Below are 17,844 nucleotides of genomic sequence, written 5' to 3' on the forward strand. Positions count from 1 at the left end.
TTAATAAATCAGGCTGGAGCAAGACAATATACAAATAGATAATATATCACTGATGTTTTATCCCACAGAGAGAAGAGTGACACCTACTATTGCATGCTTTTTAATGATGAGGTTCATACCTATGAACAAGTTATTTATACTCTTCAGAAAGCTGTTAACTGTACACAAAAAGAAGCCATTGGCTTTGCAACTACAGTAGATCGAGACGTAAGTAATTTCATTATATTAATGTCACATAATTGAACTTTTATTACAGAAAAGTTGTCCTAGAATATTGAATTAAGGTATGTATGTCTAAGCTATTTTTTTATTTCATCTGAATATCAGCCCAAATATATATTGGATGTAACTCTAAGCTGTTGTCAGAAAGTTTAGGAGGAAATGTAGATACAGTTGCCCTCCTTCTACCCAATAATTAGAAATATTCAGTTATGAAAATAGAAATTATATCAGCCTAAGTACTAAGCTTGGCTCTAGAGGGAAGAAGTCTCAATCCTTTAGCTGTTTCTTCTGATATTTGCCTCCATGATCCTAAATAAACTTTTTTTAAGCTGGAAAAAAAAATTATATAGCAGCCTAGAAGAATAAGTATTGTGTTGTTCAAGGAAATACATTTACTAATGGCTTGAAAATGTTGGGCTAACTTCAAAGGAAACTATTTTAATTCACTTTTTCATCAATGAATAGAATAAACACTTATTAATTGACCAAAGTTGTTGTATGCTCAAATATGTGTGCTTGTTTACTGATTCAAATGTTATACTGAATATAATGTTTTTATAAGTTAATTTTAAATATCTTTATAGGGACGTAGGTCTGTTCGATATGGAGACTTCCAGTATTGTGAACAAGCCAAATCAGTAATTGTGGTAAGTAATTTAAAAACATGCCTACACTATTATTTTTTATTAGTTTAAAACTAGTTCCGTATTTTGGCATTTGTGAAAACATTCCTCTGCCTTCATAAATGTAAAGCAAACATAAGCCAAAAATCATGTTTAAAGATATGTTTCTTGAGCATTGCATTATTGTTTTATCTCGTTTTTTTAAAGCGTAAGATTGATACAGAAAATGAATGTTTAGATGAAATATATATTTTCTACTTTCCTATTTCTCCATCAGAGATGTCTTAGAAAGTTTGTTGCTTTTTGTTGTTGTTTTTTGAAAAGGGTTTCATGTTACTTTTTAGGAATTAAATTGACCTTTAGCACCAAGATTAGAATTCAAAGGAGGTTTTCTTGATACCTTATAGCAAGATATGCTGCATATCTTAATAACATTTAGTGTATGTATTTTTTCTCTGAAAGAAAATTTCCCCACATTTAGATTTTTCTAAAGGGTAGAATTTATTTATTATTTGTAACTATCCAATGTAACTGCATTTTATGTAAATGGCCTTTTTAAAAAATGTTATGAAATATTTTAAATATGCATATAGAAATAGAGATAACACAGTAAATACCTGTTTGCCCACATTATATTTATTATTTTCTTCATACTTACTTTAAATAAATAAAATAGTATAGAGGCTCCTGTATTATTCCTTAATCTCCTTAATCTCCTTCCTTAATTCCCCTTCCTCCTTCCTTAGTGATAACTACTTTCATTAATTCATTTTTTCATTCTCACGCATACCTTTATAGTTCATCTATTAAATATCTGTCAGTATTATATGTACTAGAGGCCCATAAACATTATATAACAAGATTCATACTGAATGTATTATACTGCAACTTGCCTTTTCATTTCAGTATTGTTTCTAGATTTGTCTGTGTCGATACATGTACCTGTAAAGTATTCTATTGACGGTTCTACTGTGACTTTTTCATTCTCCTGTTGATAGACAGTTAGGATATTTCCAATTTTTTGCTATGACTAACAGTCCTGCCATGGACATTATTTTGTCCCCTTGTTGCATAGATGCAAAAGTTTCTCTAGAGTTTCTACCAAAACTGGAATTTCTGGGTTGTTAAAATATGAGCATTTTCAGCTTTATTAGATTTTGCCAGGTTAGTCTCCAAAATTTCAATATACATTTTCACCATCAGTATATGAGAGTTTCCATTTCTCCACAGATTTGTCAAAACCGTATAATTGTTAAATGTTTTAATTTTTGCTACTTTGATGTGTATGAATTACATCTTGTAGGTTACATTTGCATTGCATTGTTTACTAAGTATCTTATTTCATATTTATTGTATTGGTTGTTTTAAGTTTGGTGTGAATTCTTCCTTGCTTTCTGGACATATTCAATTTAATAATACATCAGAAACTGTACTGCTTGTGTAAAAGAATATTCCCTTTCTTAGGAAATGTATACTAATGTATTTAGGGATAAGAGACATGATGCATATAACTAACTTACCCTCAGTGGTTCGTTTTTTAAAAAAGTGGGTGTGTTTATATGTCTGTGTGTGGAGAAAGATAATGTACAAATGATAAAGCAGTTGGAATGAAATGTTTACAATAGATGAATCTGGATAAAGGAAAAGATTTTGCTTTTTTTTTTCCTTTTTATTGTTGCTTCATAACTTATTATATGTTAAGTAGTATCGTTTCAATTTTTCCCCTTTTAAAAAATATAAGTTTGTAATCTCTGGTGGTATTTTCATAGATACATTCATAATATAGAATGGAACGTCCAGAAATAGATACTAGTATAAGGAAAATCTAGGAAACCACAGGTGGATTCTAAGAGAGGAGGAGAGCTTCTTAACCAAGACTAAAACCCAAGGTGTTAGAAAAGAAATACATTTTTTTGGCTACATAAAAAATTTGCATAGCAAAGTACTCCATAAACAAACTTAATAGACAAATAGTAGGTTTTGAAAAATTATTTCTCACACATACAGGTAGACATTTAACGTTTATGATAAACAGAACACTCAGATTATCAAGTAGGGAACAAATAAAATAGAAAAATGGTCATAAGATATGAAAACATAATAACAGAAAATGTAGGTGGTCTATATATATATATGTATATATATGAAATAAGACTCAAACTCTCTAGTATTCAGTAAAATGATAGTGATTTTATATCAATCAGAATGGAGAAATTAGAGCGATAAAATACGTTGCTGGCAGACATGCAAGAAATAGGAATACTCATATAAAAATAAATTGCTACAGCTTTTTTGGAAAACAGTGTAGCATCTATTCAAGTTTTACCTCTCCTAGTAATTTATCCATAGAAATATAAGCACCAGTAAGTATTATGTACAAAGATGTTTAGTACTGCTTTTTTTGTAGTCACAGAAGACTGAAAACAAAGGGAATATGAATGCCCTTCTCTAGAGGATGTTTGAATAAGTCCACATCACAGAATATTACAAGTCATTAACCAAAAAAATCGGTTAACGCAAAGATGCACAAGAGTATGTATAGTAATCCATTTTTGTAAAATGAAAATCTTAATTAATGTATACATATATAATATGTATAGATGGAGAAAATTTGCAAAGATGTACTGTGTGAATGTGGGTTATGGAGATGGAAGGGGATAGAAATGGGGGGAATAGAAAGATGATCCAAACAAAAAGTGAAAGGGGGGGAAATGTTAAATAACTTTTGATTGATTTAAATAGATATTTCTCCAAAGAAGATATACAGATTTCCAAATAAGCACATGAAAACATGCTCAACATTACTAATCATTAGGGAAATGCAAAGAAAAACCATAATCAGATACCACCTCATACCTTAGGATGGCTATTATAAACAAAATAAAAACGGTAACAATATGTAGTTATATGAAATAAAAATACTAACTTTTTCCTATTAAATAGCCTTTTTAAGTTTCTTTTTTCATCCTGCCATTTCTTTTTAAGAGAAATACCAGTAGACAGACAAAGCCACTCAAAGTTCAAGTTATGCATTCGTCTATTGTCGCACATCAGAATTTTGGTTTGAAACTTTTGTCTTGGCTGGGAAGTATTATTGGATATTCAGGTAGGTTCATAAAAGCTTGTGCTAATTGACTTAAAAATGAGCTCATATGCCCTTACAAAACTGTTCTGGAAAAAATATCAAGTAGAATAATTTCTTGCTTTAATTTAAAATTTAAAAAACCATCTCAGTATCTTTATGCACAGAAAAACTTATGTTTCCTGAATTTTGATCCATGGGATTTTTTTTTTTTAAGATTTTTGTGTTCAAATAAATGCAGAAAACATTGGGTTTTTAACGATTGTAAAGGACTTTAATATGCTAATATCTAAATCTCATAAACTTGATAAAAGAACCATTTTTTTTTTAACACCATCCTTTGGAACTGTTTCACTTAGCAAGCTGGAAAATGCTACTGTAAATACAGCCTAAATAGTTAGCAGTTAAAAGGATGAAAACTAATGTTGATATCTTTGTTGACTCCTACAACTTTTGGTTCCCAGTAATTTTCAACTCTGAAAATTTTGCAAATTTGAAGTTAATGATTTAATTTTTTCTTTTTCCACAGCCTACAAATTAGATATTCTTTTTAATGTAATGATAACATGATTAAGAACCCACATGTTCATTGCCGAAAATACAGACTTAGCATTTAACACTAAAGAGTAAAATAGGCATAGATTGAAGCTGTTTGCCATTTTCAGGCAGGAAAAGTGATTTGGATAAATGACATTCTGATGTTTAAAGAAAATTTCTGAAATATGTATTGAAAGGCTATTAGAGCATTGCTACACTTGTAAGTGACAGGTAAAAATAATGAGGTGTGGAAATTTAGGAGAACATGTTTGCATGACTTATGAATGTCTTTCCAGTTATTTTTCTTATCCTTATTTTTTAAATTTGGTGTTTTCCTTTGAATACCTATATGCTAAGTACTGTGCTACAGTAAAAACTCAGCTCCATTGTTTTCTGTTTTATATTTCATGCTTGTAGAAGACTAAAAACAATAATTGTAAAGTATGAAACAAAAAGATATTAAAGTTTTGGTTATGCTAATGCTTATATTAACATTTGAAGAACTTTTTTTAAGTTTAGCATTAGAGGATGTAGGAATTTGTCTTCCAGGGCCTCTTACATAGTAGATCCACATAGATAGGTACACAATATGCTTTTGTTTAATATATGAAGAACATTTTGCATACCATTAATTAAAAGTGCTGGTATATACTATAGCATAGAGGTCACGTATTCTTTCTTTTAAATGGTAGCTCAGTTTTATATTATTCCTGTCCTTCAGTTGTCGTCGGATATATAACAATTTTCTATAATATAATTTAATATATAGCATAAGTGCTTGAAGAATGATATTTATTTCAGTGGTTTTTGGATGCTTTGCTCTTCCAATTCTTTACAACATAAGTCGTCTTTCTGATAGACATATACTTTGATGTTCTGGAGTATGTTGGTATATAATGCATGATTTGGAATTTTTCTCCTTTTTGTTAAAATGTTAACAAAACATTTTTCTGAATAAATTTGACCTTTTATAAAATATGTAAAACTCTATAGGTCAATTTGAATATTTCTACTAAAATGTCATTTGATTTTAATATTTGAAGTTACTATTTCATGACAGCTTTTCTTCCTGTTTTAAGATGGCCTTCGCCGAATTTTATGTCAAGTTGGTTTACAAGAAGGGCCAGATGGTGAAAACTCTTCTCTTGTGGATAGATTGATGCTTAATGATTCCAAATTGTGGAAAGGTGAATCTCTTAACTACTTTTAAGGTATAGAGGGACCTGCGTAGGTAATTGAGATGTTTAAGTTTTGTTTTGTTTTGTTTTTCATTTGGGCAGATATTTAATGTATTTATGGTTTTTAAAATTACCACATGTAGACTTATTCTTTGGAAAAAATAAAAAACAGATTCGGGGGTTCATGACCTGAATTAAATTAAATAACCTTTATATCTTGTTAGAAAACTATTTAGAAAAACCGATTTTTTAAGAGGCAGCTTACAAATATTTTATACCAAGTAACACATGTAGTTTTACTTTCAAAACTTAAAATACAGCTGGTCATGTAAAAACTTTGGAAATGTAATTTTGGCATGTTTGATGTATCCTTATCTTACATCTGCTCTTTTTGTAAAAGGTGCTAGGAGTGTGTATCATCAGTTGTTCATGAGCAGTCTTCTTATGGATTTGAAATACAAGAAGCTGTTTGCTGTTCGATTTGCAAAGGTAAATAGTTTTTCAGTTTTGAAGATTAACAAAATAGGTTATATATTTTATAGTAATGCTAGCCCATGATTATATCCAGGCTTTATAAAATTAGCAGCTAGTAGTAATATCAGTGTGTTGATTTTAAATTCTAAGAAACTTTATAAATGATCTTTTTATCTTTTATCAATAGAATAAAATTTCAACAGTAAGGCTTTTCTTATCCATTGTCTGCCATGATAATATGCATATCCATCTATAGAGTGTGTATGATATGAAACAATAAATGAAGAATTTAAACCTATGCCATTGTGAATTATGGTATTATTCCTATTAAAAGTTGTATAAGGAAGAGATCATCTTAGTTAAAACAACATGTATATATGGATATGATTTAGGAATCATGAACTCTAGGTTGTTGATATTGTTAAATTATATTCTCCCTCTGTAGCAGCATGTGATTAAGCTAACTACTTTTTTTTTTTATTTCGCCTAAATTAGGAGTTCTTAACCAAAGAAGTCTGTAAGAATCATTTGAGGAGCTCTTTCAAAATACATATGTTTATGCTCTATTCTCAAACCTGCTGAAGCAGATTCACCAGCAACAGGGCCCAAGCACATGTACTTTGAAAGAGCCATCAAGTGATTGTGATACACGCCCAGAAGTAGTACAAGTCTGATTTCATCAGACATATGTAAAGCTGCTGTAGTTTAGCTCCATGGGTGTACGGTGACATCCCAGGATTTTAGTAACTCTTACTCCTCTTTCAGCTCATTAACTGCCGTTTGTGTTTGAGAAGATTCTCTAGTGAATCAGTATTTATACAGAATTTAATTGGTAGAAATCATTCCAGTTATCATTCTTATAATGTTATCTTATTGACTCCTCCAGCACTGACTTTTCATTATAATCCTTAAACATTTGGTCATTGTGGATTAGAGGTGAATCTCCCGCCCCCTCCCCCCCCTTGTTGTTTAGAATTACCAGCAGTTGCAGAGAGATTTTATGGAGGATGATCACGAGCGAGCAGTGTCCGTGACTGCTCTGTCTGTCCAGTTCTTCACTGCACCTACTCTGGTGAGTAGTGCTTGCCTTTTCTTTGTAACTGATAGCTGGCACTCCTTGCCTTTTTTTGCCTTCTTGATAGAACTATGAGCGTTTGCAGAGTGATTATGTGACAGATGACCACGACAGAGAGTTTTCAGTCGCAGACCTCTCGGTTCAGATATTCACAGTTCCTTCACTTGTAAGTACTGAAAGACTAAGAACAACTTTTTCTTTTCCATTAACAGAAGTAAAGCCTAAAAATAATAGAGAACTAAGGTCTGTATATTCCTGCATAGAGTAATATTTTGTTAATGAGTGATAAGACTTCAGATACCTTCAACCGTACTAGAATATATCCTCGAATATGTAATCTGGAGGGAGAAAGTCATTTACCTTAATCTGTACTTTCTCATAGTACCTTCCTGAGGTTTTAAACTGATTAGTTAAAATTAAGCTGATCAGTTTAACAAATTTATCCAATACAAACAGACAGCATATTATATATAAACTTACATTTTGAGAAGCCCTCTTCCCCAATAAGGAAAAGGCTAGCTAAGGCAGTTGAATCACAATGATTAAGTAGTCTTGTATTAAGTTTCACTCATTGCTCTGGAAGACATCACTGTTTTAGTACTATTCAGTAATTAAAATTCATTTAATTTAACAAAAATTTATTGAGTGCCTGTTATTTATTGGGCACAGTTCTAGGCTTTGGGAATGCAGTGGTGAAAAAAAAACAAATGTGGTCTTGGCCCTCATGGAACTTACAATAGTAGAAAGGACTCACATAAATGGTTAATTAAAATTATAATGAAAACTGAAGAATTTGGTTGAGACAGAATAATAGAGAGATCTGACCACAGTTCAGAAAGGAGATTCTCTAAGGACCTTTATGGTTTGTGAAGGGAAGTCCATGCAGATGGACCAGCGCTTAAGTCCTGTAGGAGAATGCAGAGAAAGCCAGTATAGATGAAGATCCTTGAACATAGAGTGAAATGAGACCAGAAACATAGGCACTGGCCAAACTGTATAGATTTAAGAGTGCTCTACGGTTATTTTACTGATAAGGTATGTTTTCTAGGATTATTTTTATGCATGTGTGACTGTTTTTCCCCGGATTACTTTTATGTTCAAGGATATATTCTAGTATAGTTGAAGCTGTCTGAAGTCTGTTTACTCATTAATGAAATATTCTTGTAAACCAGTTAAGGATTTAGGTTTTTATCTTAAGAGCATGGGAAGGCATTGAAGAGTTTTAAATGGCACTTAACACCATCATATTTGTGATTTTTTAGAAGATCATGCTGTTTGTAGTTTGGAGAACAAATTGATGTTGGGCAAAAGTGAGTTGGGGAACCTAATTAGAAGCTAATGCAATGATCCAGACAGGAACTGATGGTAACTTGACTTGGGATTTTGGCAATACATGTAAGAGTTGTGAGAAAGATTTGGGTAGTGAAATCTACAGAACGAGCCACATGTTGGGTTTGAGGGATATTGGGTTTGGTGAATGATTGGCTATTGGGTTTGAGGGAGAAGTGTAAAGATGATTCCTAGGTTTCTGACTTGCATCCCAGTGAATATTGTGCCACTTGCACAGGGAATTTTGGAGAATGAGTAGGATTTGTGAAGAAGGAAAACAATGCTTTCAGTTTAGTCAGAGTTAAGTTTGAGAAGTCTTTGAGACTTCTCAAATTCATTGTTTTGTCCAGTTCCATGCCAGTACCCAGTTTTAATAATTTTATTTTAATATTCCATTTTGATATCTTACACAATCAAATCTTTCATTATTTTTTTCCAAAATTTTCTTAATTATTTTTAGACCTTCCCCCCGCCCCCCAGAATGAACTAAAATCAGTTTGTCACTTTCCAAAAAAAAAAAACACACTAGAATTTTCACTGAAGAAGTTCTGTATAGATAATTTTGGAAGAATTAGTATCCTTACAATATTGAATGTCCCCGTCTTGAAACCTAATTTGTCTTCATTTATTCAAGTGTTATTTTATGTTCTTTATGAAAACTTCATACTTCCCTTTTCATGGGTCTTACATATTTTTAAATTGTTTTATCCGTTTCATATTTTTGATGTTGTACCAAATTATTCACATTTTAAATCTGGCTATGGCTAGTTATATAGGAAAACTACTGATTTTTATGTAACCATCTTGTATCTATCTTCTAATATTTTGTGTTCATTCCTTGGAGTTTCTTATAATCTTCTTTTTCTAATATTTCAAATATTTTTTTCTAATATTTCAATGTCTTACCTTTGTTTCTTATCTTACTCCTTTAGAAACACTAGAAAAATAGTACTTGTATTCATTATTTAAAACATTTATTTAGCACCTTTATTAACTAGGCATTGTTTTGAGCTCTGGGGATACAGCAGTAAATAAAACAGACAGAGGTCCTTATTCCTGTGGAATTTATAGTCTAATTGGAGAAAGACAGATACACAATTGCATACTATTTACTGTAAATCAACTGTCAGTAAGTTCTATGAAATAGCAAAACAGGTTAACTGAATACAGTGTGACAGTGGAAGGGTCATATTTTATACAAGGTTATCAGAGAAGGCCTCTCAGAGGGGTAGTGTTTGAACAGAGACCTGAAGGAAATGAGAGAGTGACTAACTGGTAGAGGGCCTCCTGGACAGAGAGAACAAGTACAAAAGTTCTGAGATGACTGTGCACTTGACATTTAAACAAAAACTACAGATCTTACAGATATTGAGTAGAAATTATGACAATACTAGTACCAACTCAATCAAATTAGAAATGTGGGTGAAATTAACAAATACCTAAGAAAAAACACAGATTATTAAAAGAGAATCAAGAAGTAAAAAATTTTAATTAGTATAAAAATCTCACAAAGAAATCGCCAGGCCCAAAGGGCTGCACTAGGGAACTCTTCCAGATATTTAAAGAAATAATACCCGTGTTATGTAAGTTTTCCAAAAGACAGAGAGAATATACTTGCCAATTTAATTGAGTCCTCTGTAATATTGATACCAAAACTCAAGGCAATTATAAGAAAATTGCCATCTAATCTTTCACAAATGAGTTCACACAAATCGAATCAAACAATATAAAAGAGTAATACATCACAATCAAGTTTGGTTTTTTCCTTAATGCAAGAATAGTATAATATTTAGGGGAAAAATCAACTTCCATAATTCACCTTATTAACAAACAAAAAGGAAAAAAATTACACCAAATGCTTTTCCAGAATTCGTGAAAATTAAAACATTCATGATTTAAAACACAAAAAATACCTCATAGCAAACTAGGAATAAGAAAGAACTTCTTTAATCTGATAGAGTGCCTAAAACAAAAACAAAAAGTAAAAATCCAAAGCAAACATATTTAACGGTGAAATATTAAAAACTGTTCCCCTGAGATCAAAAATGAGAAAGATTTCTTGCTTTTATTCACCACCACACAGTAGCTGACATTCTTTTTATAATTTCTTGAGATAAATATTTAGATCATTGACCAGCCTTTCTTTTCTGACAAGTACATTTAAGGCTTAAGTTTCCATCTAAGCATCATTTATTTAGCTGTGTCCCACAATTTTGTTATGCCTTATTTTCATTATTCAGTTCATAAAACTTATTTTCTATACAATTTCTTCTTTGACACATTTTTTCTTCTTTGTGATTATATTTCTTTGAAGTATATTGCTAAATTTCAAAACATTGGGTATTTTCTAATTTTGTTATGAATTTTCTAGCATAATTTCACTGTGGTCAGACAACATACTCTAATTTCAGTCCTTTTGAATTTGTTGAGCCTTGCTTTATGGCCCAGATGTTTACTTTGAGTAACACTGCCCTAGAGGTTATGGCAGGTATCCTAAACTTAATATAGTCAGGCATCATATTTTAGCCTCTTAAGGGTAGAAGTCTAGGTTCTCCACTCAGCCTTTGCTGGTGTTGGAGGGGATGGAGCCACAGTTTGTTTCTGTGGTGGTTGGCTAGAGTGGAGGAGGTTACTGTCTGAAAATTTTCTGTCCTGCTAGGTTACTCCTTTCCTGTGGCTGGAGAGCAGGTGTTTATTGGAGCTTGAAAAAAGAGTGTGCCCATTGGCATTTCTAGGTTGCCAGCTTCTTTAGCTCCAAGTCTGGATATATGAGATTAAAAAAAAAATTTAGAGAACTCTCTACCATGTCATTTCTTGGATTCTGAGGTCCCCAGCTGGTATACCTTCTTCTCTCCATGTTTCAGAGTCTTCTGGTGTTCCTTTTGCATATAATGTCCAGTTTATAGTTGTACTTAGGGGGAAGACTAGAGAAAAGTACATCTACTTTATCTTCCCTGAACCCTAAAGATACTCCTTAATGTTGTTAGGCAGATAGTGTGAGACTGATCACCGTAATCTGCTCAGGAGTTGATATGCCTCCAGGTTGTTTGGCAGGACTCTTCTGATTTATCCTCATCCCTGGGACATAACTTGGAATGTTCACTAGAGTTCCTCCCATCTATAGGGTCCTGTACTCTAGTCTTGTTTCCTCACCTTGGTAAGAGTACCACATCACTGTTTGCTCTTCTAGACTTTCTGCTCTTCTTAGACTGCTATCCTTCATAGCTTCAGAATTTGCAAATATCTTGAGGGGAAAACTGAAAGAAAGTTGGACTTGGTTCCCACCCTTGCATTTTAAGTCGACCTTTTCTAGTTGTTCTTGGTGGGAATGTTGGTCAGCCTCAAGCTACTTCATCATGGCTGGAAGCAGAAGAGTACATGTATAGTTTCTTGAAAAAGCACTGTTAGTAATTCTTATGCATGTCCCTGGTTAAAAGTCACTTGCCCTAGATATAAGTGAAATGTTTTATGTCATGGAAAAGAACTGGTACTAATAATTCAAGTGATTATCTTGTTCTAATTTATTTTATTAAATGTGCCCTCATCATAGTCAGCATTATCCCTGTATGCTCTATTGTGTTTACTTTGACTGAAACTGTATGCACAGGCCATTATTACTCAGTGAAGTTTTTCAGAGTCTTCGGAGGGAATTGGTCCATTTTGAATATGCTGTTAGATATATAATGAGCCTTGCACCACAAAATTGCTTATGAATTACATAAAATGAATAAAATGTAATTAGTAGAGGTAATGTTTTTTAAACCAAAATGAATTGTAGGCATACAAAGCAAGTGATTTTTTTAGGGTGAGTGATAAGTATTAGAACTGTACAGTAACGTTAGATATTTAATGTTGAAAATTACTTTTGAAGGTTAGCAACAATCTAGGCATGAGGTGATAAAGCCATGCACTTAAAAGTTTTTTATTTTTCTTTTCTGTTTTAACCTGGGAAAATATGCTTTCTTCAGTTATCTTTTTAGAAGTAGACATACCTAAATAACGTCCCTACATTAATGGGAGAGTACTAATGGTCCACCCTATTTATTTATTTATTTTTATTTGACACCTAGGAAAGACATAATCCAATCCAGACTATACAATGGATGAACCATCTATTTTAACATTCATCTGAAACTGAAATTGCTAATAAGTGCCTTGACCGGTGAGATTTACATTCCACCAATATTAGTTGTCTCTCAAACTTCCTTTTATTGCCTGTTATAAGTCTTGCAAGCGGGCTCTACAGAGTTTTTCCTTAGCTTAGTGAAATTGCATTACACTCACTTAATTTCTTCAATCAACTAATATAGCAACAAAAAGGAAAATCTTTTTACCTGTTAACACTTCTTATCCTTCAAACTTGACCTTAGTCTTCACTATCTAGGAAAATTAAGAGCAATTAATCCTGTTGACTTTTGAGTTTCTTGGGGCCTAAGACCTGGCAAAGGGATGATGATTTAAGAGTTTTTTAAAGGTATATTTAACTATATAGATTTTCTCCATATCTAATGACCTTAGAACTTAATTTCTACATTAGAATACACTTTACTATATTCTTAGACTTCTATCTTTTGTATTTTTTGGTCTTTTTTGATGCAGCTTTCAATATTGCTAATTAAATACTGATATTGACTAATGTAAGACCTGGTTAAGTACTTACCCAGCACTAATAACAACCTGGAACCTAGTTAGACTGTAGATGTGGGGGGATATCCATGATTTTTTATATCAGAGTAATAATGTGATATCCAGAATGTTATTAGACCTTCTGATTTGACTATGGAGCAGAAAAGGGAATTAAATTATTATGAAGTAATGTTCAACCTCATTCAAATAGATAATGTAAATTAAAGCCATCAGAATGGTAAAGATCAAAATGTTTGAAATTGGATTGCATTACCCAAAGATCTCACCAATAAGAGCCTGGCTAAATAAAGTATGATAGAATACCTTGTGATAATTCAAAAGAATGAGGAAATTTATATAAACTGATAGAGGAAAATCTCTAGAATTTATCAAGAAAAAAAAAGTGCAGAACAGCGTTTATAATATGCTATCCTTTGGTGGGGGAGACAAATATCCATACTTATGTCTACTTAATAACAGTTTGTATTTTAGAAATGTATGTGTGTGTGTATATGTGTGTGTGTGTGTGTTTATTGTACACACACGATCTCTGGGAGAATATTCAAGAAAACTAACAGAAATTGCCTTTGCAAGGGGGACCTCAGGAGCTAGATGACTTTTTACCTGGTTTTTGGTTTGTTTGGGTTTTTTTTGCATCATTTAAGTGTATTTGCTTATTCAAAAATACATAGATATATATACATAGGAACAAAAATAAGTCTTAACTAAGGAGATTAAGAGGAAATAGAGTTTTATACTGAGTTCTACAGAATCTGTGCTATAAATCTGTGGATCCTAGAATAATTATACCATACCATTATAGGTGTCTAAATGTCTCAGTTAAGGAAAATTTGCAGCCTGGTTCAGACCCCCTACCCTGAATTGTCTTTGAATAATGAGCCTTGGATCTGTCTCCTAACATTCTGGCATCTTTCTCCGTGATACAATTGTTGCTTCATACAAGTGGCAATTGGAGTAAGTAATTGCTATTTAGAAATACACAGTAATACATTTATGATATTGTATAGTTGTGTTGAAAGGTTTAAACTGAAAGAGCTAACCAATATTGGTGACTAGTTTTTAGCTTCCTAGTAAATAGGTTTTGATTATCATGTACTCTGATACATTTGTTCTAGGCTCGGATGCTCATCACTGAAGAAAACCTGATGACCATTATCATTAAGACTTTTATGGATCATTTGAGACATCGAGATGCCCAGGGCAGATTTCAATTTGAAAGATATACTGCTTTACAAGCTTTCAAATTTAGGAGAGTTCAGAGCCTTATTTTAGACCTCAAGTAAGCTTTTTGTTTATTTATCAAACCAGTTGCAACTTATAAAATGTTGTTGTTTATCCATGTAGTCATTGCTATTTTTATCATGTTCAGGTATGTGTTAATTAGCAAACCAACTGAATGGTCAGATGATCTGAGGCAGAAGTTCCTGGAAGGATTTGATGCCTTTTTGGAATTACTCAAATGTATGCAGGTATGTATAAACTGACACATTTTAAAAGGGAAACACTTTCCTTTCTTCCCTTTTTTTTCTTTTTGTTGTTGTTCATTGAACTGAACACCTTTCTGTCCTTGCATTTATTTCATATTGAGCACATTTCCAAAAGAATGATTTGGGTGGCTAAATTTGGACCAAGAAACTCCTTTTTAATTGGAAATTCTTAGAAAAGTGTAGAATGAGAATCCAGCAAAGATTCTGGCATCTACTGTTCTTTTGTATTTGGTTTTTCTTTTGGCTACTGTTAACATTCTTTCTTTGGGGATTGCAAGTTTGTGTTTTTAATATGCTTACATAGAAGTATTGTTAGTTATTTAAGAAACTATAATGTTGATTTTTTTTTTTTTAATGTTTTCACATTTCTTTCCCTGATACGGTATATATTACAGTATATAACTTTTCCCTCTCTGTTTATTCCTCTTTTTTGAAAACACCCTCATATGCAGAATAGAAATTAGAAGCAGAAACCAATTGACATAGCTTCCTAGTAAATAAGTTTTGATTATCATGTTTTAACTATAAGTATTAATAAGTATTAAATTAACCAGTTTTAACTATAAAAGGATAGATGACATCTCAAAAAAATCTAAGCAGTATCATTATGATTCCTTTTAGTAGCTATCTGGCTTTCTTAAGGAAGAAAAAAGCAAAGTTGAACTATTTTTAGAAAATATTCTGGTTCCCATGTTGGATTATGATTCATGGATGTTTAATTATAAAACTTCTGTGTGTTGGGTTGTTTTTTTTTGTATCTATAGGAACCATATATACTTTGGTCATTTTGAAAACTCAAAGTATCTATTATTTAATCAGTTCTGACACACCAGGGTAGTTAGACTGGTTTGAAAAAAGTTATATTCTTCTGTATTCAAGTTGTTTATCTTTTTATTTTTTCTTTTCGTCTCTATGAAAAATTTTAGTTGCAGATGAGGAATAAGTATAAAAATTTTAGTATATTATAAAATATATTTATAAATGCAGTAACATTTTAAAAGCCTGTCAAATTTCTTCCAGTAATTTTTCCTATAGATGATAGAGCTAAAAAGGAATTTGAAAGATTGTTGCATATTCATTTTATTGTCTAAAACATAAGAAGATGGCTTCTAAAATAAATTGTTATATACTTTACTGAGATTTTTTTATTTATATTTTAGAGAATGTTAGATATAACATGTAATTTAAGAAGTTGGACATCTCATACTACTCGTAGCTTTATATGCTTATGTAATCAATATATGTTTCTTATACATTATTTTTTAAGTTTTCATGTAAGAGAACAGATATTATTTTAATTCATTTAACATCTTTTCACTTTCTTTAAGGGAATGGATCCAATTACACGTCAAGTGGGACAGCATATTGAAATGGAACCAGAGTGGGAAGCAGCCTTCACGTTGCAAATGAAATTAACACATGTCATTTCAATGATGCAGGATTGGTGTGCTTTAGATGTGAGTTTCTTTTAGGAATAGGAGATAGGAGATAAATGGTGGAATGGGGAACCAACAGATTTCTAAGTAAATTTTGAGATTTGGATAGTGATGATAGCTCATAAAAAAGCATGTTTTCTTTTCACCTATAAATTTGATAAAAGTTAAAATTCTGAAGCCTTAAAAAACTTTAAAATAGAGGAGGAAATAATCCACATTCTCTCTTATGTTACTTTATTTTTTTCCATTATCCCACATAGATTTTGATGGGATAATGGAAAAAGTACATAAAAAGAATGGTTTCTAAATATGCCCAGAAACAAAGTTTTACTATTGGTACGTTTGTCCTGTGTCTTAAATTTATTTTGTCTGTTTGGCTATGAAGTCTAGATGAGAGCCTGTATAAGTTGGGAGGTCAGAGAAGGCTTCCATAACATCTGAACTGTGTGTCAGTTAACTGATTAGAGGATAAAGAATACTCCTGCCTGAGGGACAGTTGCATCGTGCTCTGTGATGAAGAGTATAGTTTTTAGGTTATTAGGAGTATGGTTATTAGGGGAGCTCTGTTGGGAGTGTAGAAGTCAAAAGTAGAGAAGTGGACAGGTCCTGACTTCACAAGGTTTTGGAAGACATGGAAGGAAGTTTGGATTTTATTGTAATTGAAGTGGGGCTCCATTAGACTACCAAGCAGAAAATGACATGATCTAATTTATGTGTTTTAGAAAGTTACTCTGTGGAGAATGGGTGGAGGGGGGGCAAGAGTTTCTAATAGAGAAATGGTTGACTTTACTGGAGATAATCAGTGGCCAGGTTTGAAAGAAATTTAGAAGATGAAATTGCCAGTTTGGTAATAGATTGGACAGTGGGAAATGAGAGAAAAGAGGGTATTAGAATAACTTCTAGATTTCTACAACTGTACAGAGATGTCATTCACTGAGACAGGGGTCTGGAGGAGGGACCAAGTTGGGAAGAGAAGATTGAGTGATTTTGCCTATATTGATATTTGAGGTACTTAACTAGTCATCGAATTTGAGGTGTTTATTCAATGTTGTAGAAACTCAGCCTTTTGAGTAACTTATCGCAAACCTTCTTTTAGGAAAAAGTTTTAATTGAAGCTTACAAGAAATGCCTTGCAGTATTGATGCAGTGTCATGGCGGTTTTACTGATGGTGAACAGCCAATCATATTAAGCATTTGTGGACATTCAGTGGAAACTATCAGATACTGTGTTTCTCAAGAAAAAGTTAGCATTCACCTCCCAGTTTCTCGCTTACTTGCAGGTAAAGCATTTCTCCTCAGAAAGAACCCTGAAACTATATTTTAAATTGTTGTTTGTGATTAATACTTACTGAATACCTACTACACATTATTCTGAGAGTTTTATCTGCATTAACTTTTTTAATCACATCGGCCTATGAGGTTGATATTATAATTAAGTTTGTGTCACATAAGGGAAGACTGAAACACAAACGTGATTTGCTTAGTGGCACACAGCAAGAGTCAGAGAAGGAATTTTGAGATAGTTTGGCACCAGAGGCCATGTTTATAATGACTGTACCACCATACCATAGTGCTTCAGACTTTAACCACAGGTACCATGTTTTATTGTCTAACTAATTCAACCCAGCTTCAAAGTCTGTGTTGTTACCATTCAGAGTGATTGCTAACAAATTGAAACCACCCTAGATTTTCTCTCACTCTAAATTGTTTCTTAATCATTTATTGATAACCTTTCTAAGCATCAGGTCAGGAGT

General features: G+C 32.3%; 1 protein-coding gene across 3 annotated transcripts in view; it reads left to right on the forward strand.

Moving 5' to 3' along the window:
* The window catches only part of UBR2 (ubiquitin protein ligase E3 component n-recognin 2), a 98,256-nt gene that overhangs the window by 34,569 nt on the left and 45,843 nt on the right, over window positions 1–17,844 (forward strand). For 2 of the 3 annotated variants that reach the window (XM_011354634.2, XM_011354633.2), the window contains exons 6-15: window positions 69–207; window positions 807–869; window positions 3,831–3,951; window positions 5,544–5,651; window positions 6,043–6,131; window positions 7,259–7,357; window positions 14,283–14,446; window positions 14,537–14,636; window positions 15,983–16,111; window positions 17,187–17,370. In XM_011354634.2, the coding sequence (XP_011352936.1) occupies window positions 69–207; window positions 807–869; window positions 3,831–3,951; window positions 5,544–5,651; window positions 6,043–6,131; window positions 7,259–7,357; window positions 14,283–14,446; window positions 14,537–14,636; window positions 15,983–16,111; window positions 17,187–17,370 (1,196 nt within the window). Of the gene's footprint in view, window positions 1–68; window positions 208–806; window positions 870–3,830; window positions 3,952–5,543; window positions 5,652–6,042; window positions 6,132–7,089; window positions 7,189–7,258; window positions 7,358–14,282; window positions 14,447–14,536; window positions 14,637–15,982; window positions 16,112–17,186; window positions 17,371–17,844 lie in introns of all 3 variants that reach the window. The other variant, XM_011354632.2, reaches the window with a different exon arrangement.

This window comes from Pteropus vampyrus, unplaced genomic scaffold (genome assembly GCF_000151845.1).
Source record: "Pteropus vampyrus isolate Shadow unplaced genomic scaffold, Pvam_2.0 Scaffold18, whole genome shotgun sequence".
Taxonomy (NCBI): Eukaryota; Metazoa; Chordata; class Mammalia; order Chiroptera; family Pteropodidae; genus Pteropus; species Pteropus vampyrus.